We start from the raw sequence: 12,967 nt of genomic DNA, 5'->3' as shown, positions 1-12,967 counted from the left end.
TGTTTTTGTTATACAAGTGAAAATCAAACGGCACTGCTAGTTACAGAAGAATATTGAGGGAGTTTTCTCTCTAAAGGCTCCAAGCAGCAAGATATTTCACATGGGTGTGTGTGTGTGAGATCATTGGGCTCTTCTGTTCTGAAATTAGGACTTGAAGATGCCAACTGTTCTGTTTATACGATGGGAAGAGAGACAGAGAAATTATTTGCTCCTCACTAAAGAAACAATCCAACTGTTTTTCACCCTGATTTACACAGATATGAGCCATAATAGGAAAGCAGCCTAACAAATTCATCTGCTTACACAGTAAAAGAGAAGTTCTTTGGTGTGGTCATATCGTTCTGTGAATAGATTGTAACATTTGGTTTTAAACACAAGCTATATGGGAAAACGTCTGATTCATTCATTTTACGTTCTCCAGTCCAGTTTCTAAGTTCCTCTTCATGCCTTTGTCCCGAGTCAGAGAAGGGTGTTTCCCTCCAGCAGCCTCAACAAGAACATCAGGCGTTACCCAGCTCGGGGAGAGCTTTCAGGCAAAGCCTTCACTAACTGCAGAAACACAGCTGGAGGAAACAACAACAGCAGCTCCGTCTCTGGGTACACTCAGCAGAGAAGCTCAGTTAGTCAATAAATACTGCACATGCAACACCACCACATAAAAGAAGAAATACTGAACACAATACTGGATGTAACGCACTAAAGAATGGTACTGACACTAGACTGGGACTTGGTAGGCCTCCATCTATATCTTATAGCTAAGTTATTCAGCAGCTACAAGGATAAAGAGCAAGTCTAAATGTGTGACATACTGTATTTGTTCCTGCTCAGCGTGGAAGGCCTTTGGATTTCTACTTGTCACAATACAAATACTATATAAAACTTCTTTTTTTTTTAACCGAGAGAGTCGTCCAAATAAATAGTAGCAAAGAGTACAGAAGGCAAAAATGTTTCCAGCTGCCAACACACACAGAAGAGGAACGCCACCAGATGCTTAGTAGGTTTTCCTAATCTTGGATCATTTGCCCAGTCTGGTTAAGCTCAAACACATTACTGTGCCAGGTACTCCTTGGCTTTCTCCAAGCCCTCTTTCAGAAAGCTGATATAAGTGGATGTGGAGGGATCTTCGAAGCCGCCAGAGAAGCTGAAAGTTGCTTCTTCCTCCTCGGGTTTCATGGCAGTTTGATCTAAGAAGAAGTTGGCATTGATGTGATGAACCTGAAACCACATAAAAGAGGATAAAAGGCTTTAGAGGCTTCTTTCTTCTTCGCATCTATACTTGGTCAGTCAGGGTTAATATGGCATTTTCAAAGTAAGACTTTCTGCAATAGCTGCTAATAAAACTGTAAATAACTTTCTATGTAGTACATTTTTGGCAGAGTCTTCCATATCTCTGCCAGTTTTATTATGTTTGGCTAGTGTGTGGGCACTAGGGCTGGGTATCGTCACTGATTTCTAGAATCGATTCAATTCCGATTCACAAGGTCCCGAATCGATTCGATCCACGATTCGATTTAATTCGATTTAAATCTGGGAAATTTTGACAGTCAGAAATATTATAATTCAGATCAGTACATTTACATATTTTTGTATCAATAAAAAGGAAGCTGACACTCGCAAGACTTTATCAAAGGTGTGAGCGTCACAGCAGATGCTTTTGTGTCAAAGTAGCTGAAGATAAAACACAGAAAAACATGAAGATGATTTTCCTGGCCTGGGATTTTATAAAAATATTCTGCAGTACATCAAAAACGAAAGAAAACCATTAATCAACATATGAACATTACCTCTGACGTTACAGCGGTTTGCATTTTGAATAATTTTAAAAAGTTTAAATTTGTTCAGCAGCAGAAATGAGGTTTTCTTTTCGGAAGAATGTAAAAGGGAAAAAAACAGCGGCTGACAGCGCTGTAAACAACAGTAGACTTGTGCGTAACAAGCAAGCGAATAATGAAGAAAGGGAAACTGTTCTTGAAGTACAGAGAGAGAGAGAGAGCTGTGCATCGCGGTGGAAGCAAAACAGTAAAAGTCAGAGGGAATTCATGACGATGTTTATGTGAAGCGTTTGGATCTTCTTCTGCTGCTGGTTCGGTCAATATTGTTTGGAGAGAGCTCAAACTAACAGCTTTAGAATCGGCTCATTAAGGGCGTGAACACAAAGCGCGGACCCGCCGACAGATCAGAATCAGCGAGCTGTCGGCTTTCAGCCCCGACTGTGAGAAAGGCGACATCTGATTCTGATCCGCGGGGCGCTGTGTGTTTAAGTCTATGTGCAGAATCCATGTACCTGCTCTCATTTACTGTCTTAACTGTTTGGTGGTTCTTGAAATTTTGTGAGATGTCACCAGAGATTCTGGCATTTCGGGCAAAATAAATTTATATTAAAAAAAATCGATTCAGGATTTTAATGAATCGATTTTACATTATTCAAGCCAGAATCGATTTTAATCGATGAATCGATTATAAAAACCCACCCCTAGTGGGCACTTACAGGGATATGATGCATCCACTTAAGCTAATGTTACCGTATTTCATTTTTATTATTTCATTGCCATCAGCCTTACAGTTGACTGTGTCGTTTCACTGCTAATGCAACATGGAGAATGCAGATAGCCAACATTTATTATCCTAATATTCCCAATAGTGTGCTTTTGCCTATGATTTAATTCTATGAAAAATAATATTTACAATGGTTCCATTGGGCAGAGCCACCATCATCTCCACAGGAAAACTGTACTTTTCAAGGTGTAAGCGAGCCTTTTCACTCAACGCAGGGTTTTGCTCATCAGCCTGGGAAAACAGGAAGCAGGATATTTATTAAGTGGAAACACAGCTGTACTTAAAGTAAGAAGATAAGCACATTTTTCAGTAATTGCACAACTTTCTGGATTTTTCATCACTGTAGCTGCTTACCTGCAGGTTCTCCAGCTCTTTGACCAGAGACCAGCTGCTTATAAAGCTCTGGTTGAGGAGGGCGAGGACGGGCGAACTTTCCAGGACTGTCTCCCGGAGAGTTCGCCCCGAACCTATAAAAGCGTGGGGAGGAGACAAAGATACGGTGAACATATTAGGAACAAGGTAGAACTCCAAATAGGTGTAATGGTCGTCAAAGTTGGCAGACTGAATGAATTATAATTAACCAGCACAGGTATTAATAATGACATGAGTAACTGTCACAGATCCTTAATTAACATAATTAGTACATCATTAGTAACACCTGTATTTACCTGCCATTTCAGAAAATGGGCTTAAGTGCACTTTACAGTAATATTTAATTGGTAATGGTATGCCTTTAGAAAGCTAGCAGCTTAAATTTAATGACTGTGATGCACTTTTGAAGCATGACATTATCTCACCTCAGCATGACTGGTCATCTAAAGCTCCCCACAGCAGAATAGAGTGCACCAGCTTTTTCTCTGCTTGGGCTCGATCGAAAGCCTCTGAAAAAGGCAGGTAGGACACCTGGGAAGGAGCACAGTGTTACACCGACACTGTGTGCAATAACACAATCACCAACTTATTCGAACATAGAGAATTACCTTCTTAAAGGGATAGAAGGTGACCTCCACGCGGCGAGCAGCTTCCTCCTGACTGATCTCAGAGGTCCAGTGGATTTCCTCAAAGACAAACTGGATGGGCTCATTGCTGCTGTCACGCCGATCAATGATATTACCCTGCTCGTCAGTGATGACGGAGGGAGTGGACGGGCCCGCCGACTGGAGCTCTAACTGCAAACGCAAGTTCTCGTTAGACATAGTACACACGCTTTACATCAGACACTCTTGTGTGTCTTTTCTGAGGATCATCTTTTACATTCTGTGAAATTCCACACGTTCATAAGTATTTAATCCATATGTATTTTAAATTAAAGTCAAAACAGGCAGTTACCGTGACATTAATACTGTTTGATTGACTGGAAATCAAATAGATGTGACTTAACTTAAAGACTAAGTTAGGACAGTCAGCCAAAAACAATACTGATGTAGCTACACAGTGATGAGAACAGTTAGTGTTGAGATAAACAGCCATACCTGTGGCAGGTAACCAATGTCCACCTCCATATTGCTGCTCTCACTGGCTCCGTAGAGCCACTCCATGTCTACATTCAGAGACCTGTAACACAGCACAGGTGGCACCCAAACTTCACAACGATCCATCGATAGGGGAGTATATGAACACGTGTGACAGTTTGTGTGTGTATGAGAGGGATTTACCTGTTATTGGGGACATAAAGGTGGAAGAGGCGGACGTGAGAGGCGTCTTTAGAAAGGACAATATTGCCAGTGAACTGGCCTGGTGTGAACCAGAAGGGAAAATCTGGAATATCATTGAGCTGGAATTCTGCATGAATCCTGCAGGGGGTGAACAGAAGGAGTAAAAATTGAGAGCACGTAAGTCTCTGTCAGAAATCCCTACAAGAACTAACCAGGGAGTCGGGTCATAACATTTGCACGGTGTTTTGATTTTCGACCTTCACAAAGCTGTCAGAGGCTTTATTTTACTACAGCAGCATCACAAAGACTTCAAACCACAGGTGTCAAACTCAAGAATTAACTGAATCCTACCCACATATCACTTTGGGTTTTCAGGACATTTTGGAGGCAGACAATTTTGCGAGAGGCGGGAGACTGATTTTTTATTTACCAAGTGTAAGGAATGGTCTGTACAACCATCTGCAATGAGATAAAGGCTACTGTCAAAGAATTTTAACTACTATAACTACTAACTGTTTTTCTTTTAATTGAAATCTCCCACATGAGTACTGAGTTGTTGCTTTCAGGCCCCTGAAACAGGCTCCGTGAGATTTGTAGAAATACATGCAAGATCACAAGTAGTAAATCTTCATTATTGTGTTTTATCTGATTGAATTTTGTCTTCTAAAAGCTGCCACTAGTTGTCACATTCAGGCTTGTGAAACGGGTTCTTGTGAGTTGATCGTAGGGCAGTCTACATATTTATTTAAAGCACATCAACATACGTGCTTTTCTCATTTTCCAACATGCCTTTGAGCGAGTTTGAAACTTCTGCTTTAAATATTTACAATTAGAGTGCTTTTTCAATTCAATTGTATTTATATAGCACCAAATCACCACAAAAGTCACCTCAAGGCGCTTTATATTGCAAGGTAAAGACCCTACAATAATAAAGAGAAAACCCCAACAATCAGCCCACTCCCTGTGACAAGAACTTGGCGATAGCAGGGGGGGGGGGGGCAGAACCGGGCTCACTCTGTCTATGGTTTGTGGCTGTCATATGGAACTAAAGCTGGAAACTAAAAAGTCATGAATGAGCATAAAAACAAATAATTCCATCTTTTGCTTCCTTACGAACTAAAAGTGGAATTCATCCACACAGAATTCCTGTAAAACCTTTGACAGAATAATAAAGTGAACACAGTGACTCGTAATAAATTTAAAATTCACTGTGTGCTTTAGACATCAATCAGCACTAATGCATAATACACATATTTTGCAGTTTAATAGTTCAAACGTATTAAAAAACACCGCCATCCTCCTTACTCCCTCCTCACCTGAAGATAATGTCATAATAGAAGTCGTTGCTGGCTCGGATGCAGGCGACTGCACCCTGCGGAGCAAAGCGGGTTTTGATGAAGGGCCGAGGGTGGAACATGCTCAACAAGGAGTGGATGAGTACCTGCACCAAGAGCCAAAGAACCATCAGCCACTATACAGTGCAATAATCGCATGTTACAATCTAACCATAGGCCAAACAGAGATGGATTTTTAGGCTACCTCTCTGCCCCTCGGTGTGGGAGGGTGATAACGGTTATTGGGCAGGTATCCAGTGAAAATGTTGAGCTCGCTGGGGATCACCCACCATGTGTCACCGACTTCTATCTTGTTCTTCGGGGGCAAGAACACCCTAAACTGGCTTGCAGAGAAGGACGAAGAAGGCACTGCTGGGCTCTTCCAAGACCGCAGCCCGCTCAGAGAGCTGTGAGAAACCTGAAAGAGATGGAGGAAGGTAATTTTGGAAAGCACAAGCATTACAAATTCTCAGCAGTTTCATTCTGGATTCAATTCAAGGCTGCTTGCACCTTTTGAATGAGCTGCATTCACAAAGAGCTGAGTAAGACAGTCAGACAATGTACAAGCACATTTATCAACAATAACTGCATCAACATGCTATAATTTAGCCCCTTCTGGGATTTTCTGTGCTGTGATTTTGATTAAAGCAGTCCTCTGCAGACGCTGTAGAGCAGCGATGAGAAAGAGAACAATAAACCAGCAGCATAAAGGAAGCACGCAGAGTTTGGTATTGTCTTACTCCAAGGAAACCATCTTTGCTTTTTGTCATGGAGTCAAGCAGGAGAGGCTGCATTTTGGCTTCCAAGGTTAAAGTCTCCCCGTTGAGATCATGGATCGCTTCCTCCTCAAAATCCGCTGGGTTTGTAATCCCTGTAAGTAAACCAGAGTCAGTGTGAGGCTATACATTTGTGGTCACAAGTTTACATACACTCATGTACGTGAATGTCATGATGATTTGGGGCATTTAATTTTTTCTTTGAACTGTTCTTTTTCAAGGATGGAACAAGTAGACATGCTTTATAGCTAAGTGGTGCCGAAGGTTCTGTAATGTCTTTAACCTTGAAGGCCAAGTCCAATTAACTTCTCCTTAGTGATCATAATTGACTACAGCTGGTAGTTTCTCTTAAAGATGTATGCTGCACAATCATTCCACCCTGAAAAAAAGAACTATTCAAACGAATCAGTAAAATCTGATTACTTTGAAATAGGGCTGCCACGATTAGTCGAATAGTCACGATTACGTTGACTATCAAAACCGTCGACGACTGATTTAATAGTCGACGCGTCGTTTGAAGCTTTGTAAGATCACAAAAGCCGCAGGAATACGTAGTAGGATTTAAGTGTAATAACGGACTGAAACAGAAGATGGCAGCACTGCATGTACAAGGATGCCAGCTGCCGTTAAACCCCGAAGAAGAAGAAGCTGTGTCCCAGAATTCATAGCGCAGCCCAGCTCAGTTTCCAACAGTGGTGGCAGCTAGTTTTAATGTTACTCTTATTATTCTTTCTGGGTCACAAAATAAATGTTTAACATATTTTCAGGCGAGAATGTAGCTGTGTAAACCTCAAATATCGGCTCAGTTTATCAGGACACCACATATTTTCAAAAGCGCTCCGACGTTTTCGGAGACGTCTGTTACCCACTAGCTCGATAGCTAGCCGGGGGCAAGGCTCACCCCATGAGAGCACCGGACTCCCGGCAAATCGTTTTCAAACCCACTGCTGTCTTTCGCTACTCAGGTTAAACATATATAATTCACTTAGATAACTTACAAATGTTATTGTTTGGCTTTTTTTTAGTATTTTATTTGTTCCTGAGTAAATCGGTTTGGCTGAGATTAAAGTTATAGTTTTTACACAGCTGAATAAACGTCAAGCAGACAGCTGATTATCAGAAGTGTGAGATGCTGGAGAATATACTCCGGTGTCCTGTTATATTTTAGATAGCAAGGAGTTTATTAAACTTCACCGAAACAATCTGCAAATTTCATTAAAATGTAATAAACTATCATCTTGTCTTTATTTTTAGTTAGCACATACCTTACACACTTAAAGCTATAAGCTAATGATAGTTATATAAGAGCAGATGCATGCTGGTGCAATGAACTGTACGTTTTACGTCCAATGGATGCATGATCTAATTAGTCGACTAATCGCAAAAATAATCGGTGACTAGTCTACTATCAAAATAATCGTTTCTGGCAGCCCTACTTTGAAATTCATGCCTCATGAGTATATGTAAGCTTGTGACCACAAGGATAGGTAACAAAGGAGACTGAAGGAAAATGATTGGACAAAAGTGACAAGCACAAAGAAAGGTAACATGATGCACCTGTGAGCTTCTCTGCAATAGGTTTAAACTCCTCCGGACTGAGATAGAAGTCGTGGTCCGTGTCTAAAGAGGAGAAGAGAAAAAGCCCCTCGGCACCCAGTGTCCGAACACTCTCTTCCTATTGGAGGGACACATGCATTAGACTGATCTTCACGGTCAATTCATATGCTTTTTTTTAATGCAGCATAAAAAATATTAGGACATTAAGACCCCATCACATGAAATGCAAATATTTTAAATTATTACAACTACAAAAACATTCGCTCAGATGTGTGACACATTTAAAGTAATGTGCTACATTATCCCAAATGACTGAGCATCCTGCCTGGATAAAGATCATCCCTGAGGAGGCAGATTCCTAGCATGCATTTCAGTCAAACCACCCTTTCTGAAGCAGACGCGTGCCTACCAGTGACCTTACAATGGAGGGAAGAGGGGGAGGGAGGTGCAAGAACAACTTGGAGACCCTCAGTAACCAAACAAGTCTGGATTTGGACAAGGGGGTGAGTTTTAGCAGCTGTGACAAAGACCCACCCCCCTATAATAAAACACTACGGGGGTGGAAAAACTGCAGATGTGGAGCTTTATGGTGACTGCGTGTCCGCTAAATAAATAATCGAAACACATCGGTTACAGAGAAAACTACTGCAAGATAACAGCAGAATGTCCCTGCGCTGATTTTAATGTAATCATGGGTCCTCAAAAGGACGAGAAGGTCACTGCAAAGTTTCTATTAACACAGCTAGACCCACCAAGTCGAGATCACTGTTAAACTGTGATATAACATAATTACAGATTTGGGTCTTACATGACGTTTGAGGAGCTGGGCATCTTGGTAGTACTTTATCCCAAAAGCGAACAGAGGAACAGCACAGACGACCACCCAAGTCCACATCCCCCTGTAGATCCAGGATCTCGAGCCCGGGCTCTGCTTCCCATTCTGCGGCGCAATCTTTTTCTCTTCCTCCGGGATTCTTTTATCTACGTCTGCGGCCATCCTCGACCTCCACCACAGCTATTTAGTCGAAGGCATGTTCGTCTTTCAGTGTAAACTTGCTCTTTTAAAAAGTGCGACGAGTCTAGCGGGACTTTTTCTGTCCCGCAGGAGAGGATCTCGCTTCTTCTCTGGCCGTTACCCCCGCTGGCAACAGCTGTGCAACGTTAGCTAGCAGCACAGATTTCTTATTTCCCACATCCAATCTCGAGCCATATGGATGCAGTTAAGGTGTCAAGCTAGCATGTAATTGGCACGGTAAAGCGGATGTATAGTGTTTTGGCGTTCAAAATAAAAGCGCGAGAGTGTCGTAATGTAGCAATTCTTTGATGATATTATGATCAACTTGTTTTGAATTCAAATATTTTTTTTAGCAAAATGCCAAAGTTGTTGTTGGTTACTGGCAAAAAAGAAAAACTCAATTAAACTAAGCTAAGCGCTACGATTTATTTTGAAAGTAATAACCGGAAGTATAACTTTACAATCTTTCTACTGGGTACACTGGGGCACTAGCTGTATTTAAAGACGTAGGGTTGCATTGTTCACGCAACAATGCAACTGTTTTATAATGAGTTAAATTATAAATGTATCTGCCAAATGGCTCTGTCCAAAATTTAGATTTTACTTACCTTTATTTCATGTAAGTTAATCTAGAAGCAGAGGTTTAACATTTGTTTCTTTTTATCTTCTCTTTAATGGTTAGATTTGTCTGCAATAGAATTAAACACTCCATTAAAACTATCAAACCTTTACTTTGATGCTGTGTCATAAGCGTGTGCTAAGATGTAAGAAGCTTTTTGCTTAAAGTGAAAATCTCCGCTCTTACTTTTAAACAGAAAAATCAATTCATGTATCACTTAATTAATTGGGTTATCTTAAATGCATTGACGGTTTGTATTTATTTATCTGCTGCTTTGTAATATATACATTGCGGGGATAAGGGTCCTGTTCAAGAGCCAAGCTCAGCAGAGCTGGGGTTTGAACCTATAGCTATAGCTGATCTATGGACACCTCCTCACCTCAAAAGGTGGCATATGAGTTACGAAAATCCATGGGTTTATAAATGTAAATGTATTTATCATTGATGTACAATAGGCCCATTTAAAAGGTTACTCCCCCAAGCAAAAGGCACTAAAGTAGCCTTATCTCACACAGAATCCTCAACATTTTAGTGCAATATCAATTCAGTGCCACAGGATTACAGGCCTGTGGGACGTTGTGAAGACCCTGGAAAGACTTATCGTTGCCCAGCCCCGACCCAGTCAGGCCACATCAGAATCCCCTTGAGTTTGCTTGCCAGCCCCACCTCGGAGCTGAGGGCGCCATCATCTAACTGCTCATTCTTGTCTACGCCCATCTGGGCCAGCCGGTGAGACCTGTGAGGGTCATGTTTTTCAACTTTTCCAGTTCATTCAATACCATCAGGTCAACCCTTCTGAGTGATAAGCTGACAGTGATGCAGGTGGATGCATCTCTTGTGTCCTTGATTGTTGATTACCTTACAGGAAGACCACAACATGTGCGTCTTTAACATTGTGTGTCTAACAAGGTGATAAGCAACACAGGAGCACCTCCCCTTCCTCTTCACCATCTATATTACAGACTTCAGCCACTGCACAGAGACCTGCCATCTTCAGAAGTTTTCTGATGATTCTGCAGTGGTTGGATGCATCAATGAGGGTGATGAGATGGAGTACCGGGCTGTGGTTGACTCCTTTGTCACTTGGTGTGAGCAGAATCATCTCCAGCTCATCATCTATGTGTACACCATACCTTGGTGTACTCATAGAAAACACCAAACACCACTGCACTCTACAGTAAGGTCCAGAGTTGTCTCCGTTTTCTGAAGCAGCTGAGGTCTTTCAATATCTGTCGCGCAATGCTCAGGAGTTTTACAAGTCTGTTGTGGCCAATGCCCTCCGCTACGCTGTTGCATGCTGGGGCAGCAGGTTGAAGGTTGCAGATGGCAACAGGCTCAGTAAACTGATCCACAAGGCCAGTGTTGTGGAGACGGAGCTGGACTCCCTTAGGGTGGTGTTGGAGAAGCGGATGTTGTCCAAGATAAGGACAATGCTGGACAATACCTTTGCACGCACTCCATGACCTGCTGGCCAGTCACAGGAGCACGTTCAGTGAGAGACTGAGATTACCCAAATGCACCACTGAATGACACAGGAAATCATTCCTGCCTGTACCTGTCTCTTTGTACAACTCCTCCATCTAATGCACAGTACACACTGCTATAGTTGCACATCCTCTACAGTAAAATAACAAAGACAAAGTTGTACAGGTTAGAGTAAAATGTTAATTATATATATTTGATCTCTGTAACACTTTTGATATGTATAAATGAGCTAATTCTTATACTTTTAAAAGTTTGTAATATATTGTATTATACAATTAGTGTAATCTGTTACTATTATTGTCTTGGAGCAACTGTAAACCACATAGTTTCCTTAGGGTTTATTAATGTATTCTTATTCTGATGATAAACTCTGACTTTCGCATCTGGAGCCCAAAGGAGGACTAAAGAGCTACTTGTCTCTCTATGTGTGTCCATTACTCCTGAATGGCCAAGAACCTTACAGCGGTATATTCCAGTATTCTTTCTCTGGAACTTTATTTTGTGGTTTTTCTGTTGTTTTAAAAGGTACAGATTAAATGTCTTCAGTCTGTGTATCACAGTGTCCCTGAGAAAAATACTGAACCACAAACTGCCCTCAATACACGCACAGGTGTGTGTGACAAGATAAAACCACTGAAGTGCAAATATAAATGTGAACAGGTGAATGTGGGTTTTCATATACAGTCAGGTCAATAAGTATTGGACAGGTCAATATGTTGTTATGGTAGTTTTTCCTCTGTACACCGCCACAATGGATTTTACATCAAGTTAAGCTGTGATTAAAATGCAAACTTCCAGCTTTCATGTGAGGGATTGAACAAAAGTATTGCAGTAAATGCTTAGGAATTATAGCCAACTTTATACAATAATTGGACACCTGATATACCTGATTATTCTATTAAAAATGAATAAAAGACCTGCAGTTTATTCCAATTTTTCAACTTGCATTTGGTAGCTGGTCACTGGATTTCTCGATATGAGGCCCAGAGAAATTATCAGGGAGGCTATGATTAGCTGAAAAGCCAGAACAAACCTATCAGAGTGGGAGCTAAAACTTTAGGGTTGACCAACCTGGTACAGTTCTGCAGGGGGGGAAAAAATGCAGTGACCAGCTCAGAAACGCAAAATGCCTGAAAAACCACACAAGACAAATACAGCGGAAGATCGCAGTTACTGCCTTGCTTCAGAATCCCCTTCACGACAGCTATTTAAGTCAAGAGCACTGTTGAGGAGGAAGGAATATCATTATGAAAGTCTACAATCAAAAGATGACTTCATGAATACAGGATTTACAATTAAGTGAAACCCACTGGTTACACTCAAGAACAGGAAGACCAGATTAGGCTGCAAAGGAAAAAAAATTGTCGGAAAGATGAAACCAGTGAGATAAAAGTATGGAGAAAGATCTACACTAAACCACATTATTTTTCAAACATGGTAGAGACAATGTTTCGGCATGGGCATGTATGGCTGACAGTGGAAGTGTCTGCTGATAGAAGTAGCAGAATGAATTGTGAAGTGTACAAGGCTATACTATCCGCTCAGATTCAGCCAAATACTGCAAAACTGTTCAAAGCTTCACAGATTCACAGTAAACGGATTCTTGCTCAACGCATACTTCAAAAGCAACCCAAGCGTTTCTCAAGACAAACATATGGGATATTTTTCAATCCGTCACCTGATTTCAACCTAACAGATTAGCTTTTCGGTAATTAAATTCAAAACTGAATGAAGAGACTCACAAACAAACAGCCGAAGGTGGCTACAGCACTGGTAACGCTCATGGACTGTAGATTTCACACAGCCATCGAGTGCCAAGAATTTCCACTGAAGCATTAAAAATACTCCTGATATTTAAAATTATGATAGTTTGCTCAGTTACTACGCCATTGAAAATAGGGGACTACGTGTGAAACCCAGTGCCTCCAACTAAAGCACAAGCACTCCAACTGTGTCATTCCCAATCCTTG

The 12,967-nt window shown here is 41.3% G+C and overlaps 1 protein-coding gene across 1 annotated transcript; it reads right to left on the bottom strand.

The window, feature by feature from the left end:
• Nucleotides 1-216: 216 nt before the first annotated feature.
• Nucleotides 217-9,102, bottom strand: selenon (selenoprotein N). Its single transcript, XM_004540468.4, has 12 exons — nucleotides 8,687-9,102; nucleotides 7,879-7,996; nucleotides 6,286-6,416; nucleotides 5,751-5,963; nucleotides 5,528-5,652; nucleotides 4,212-4,349; nucleotides 4,029-4,110; nucleotides 3,537-3,725; nucleotides 3,354-3,459; nucleotides 2,911-3,023; nucleotides 2,686-2,787; nucleotides 217-1,215 (listed from the first exon to the last, which is right to left on the bottom strand). The coding sequence occupies exons 1-12, from the start codon at nucleotides 8,873-8,875 to the stop codon at nucleotides 1,048-1,050; spliced, it is 1,674 nt and encodes a 557-aa protein (XP_004540525.3). The 5' UTR covers nucleotides 8,876-9,102; the 3' UTR covers nucleotides 217-1,047.
• Between the last annotated feature and the right edge of the window lie 3,865 nt (nucleotides 9,103-12,967).

The sequence above is a fragment of the Maylandia zebra genome, linkage group LG19, assembly GCF_041146795.1.
Source record: "Maylandia zebra isolate NMK-2024a linkage group LG19, Mzebra_GT3a, whole genome shotgun sequence".
Lineage (NCBI taxonomy): Eukaryota > Metazoa > Chordata > Actinopteri > Cichliformes > Cichlidae > Maylandia > Maylandia zebra.
Note: the sequence above shows the minus strand (reverse complement) of the source record. Positions and strands in the feature narration are given on the sequence as shown.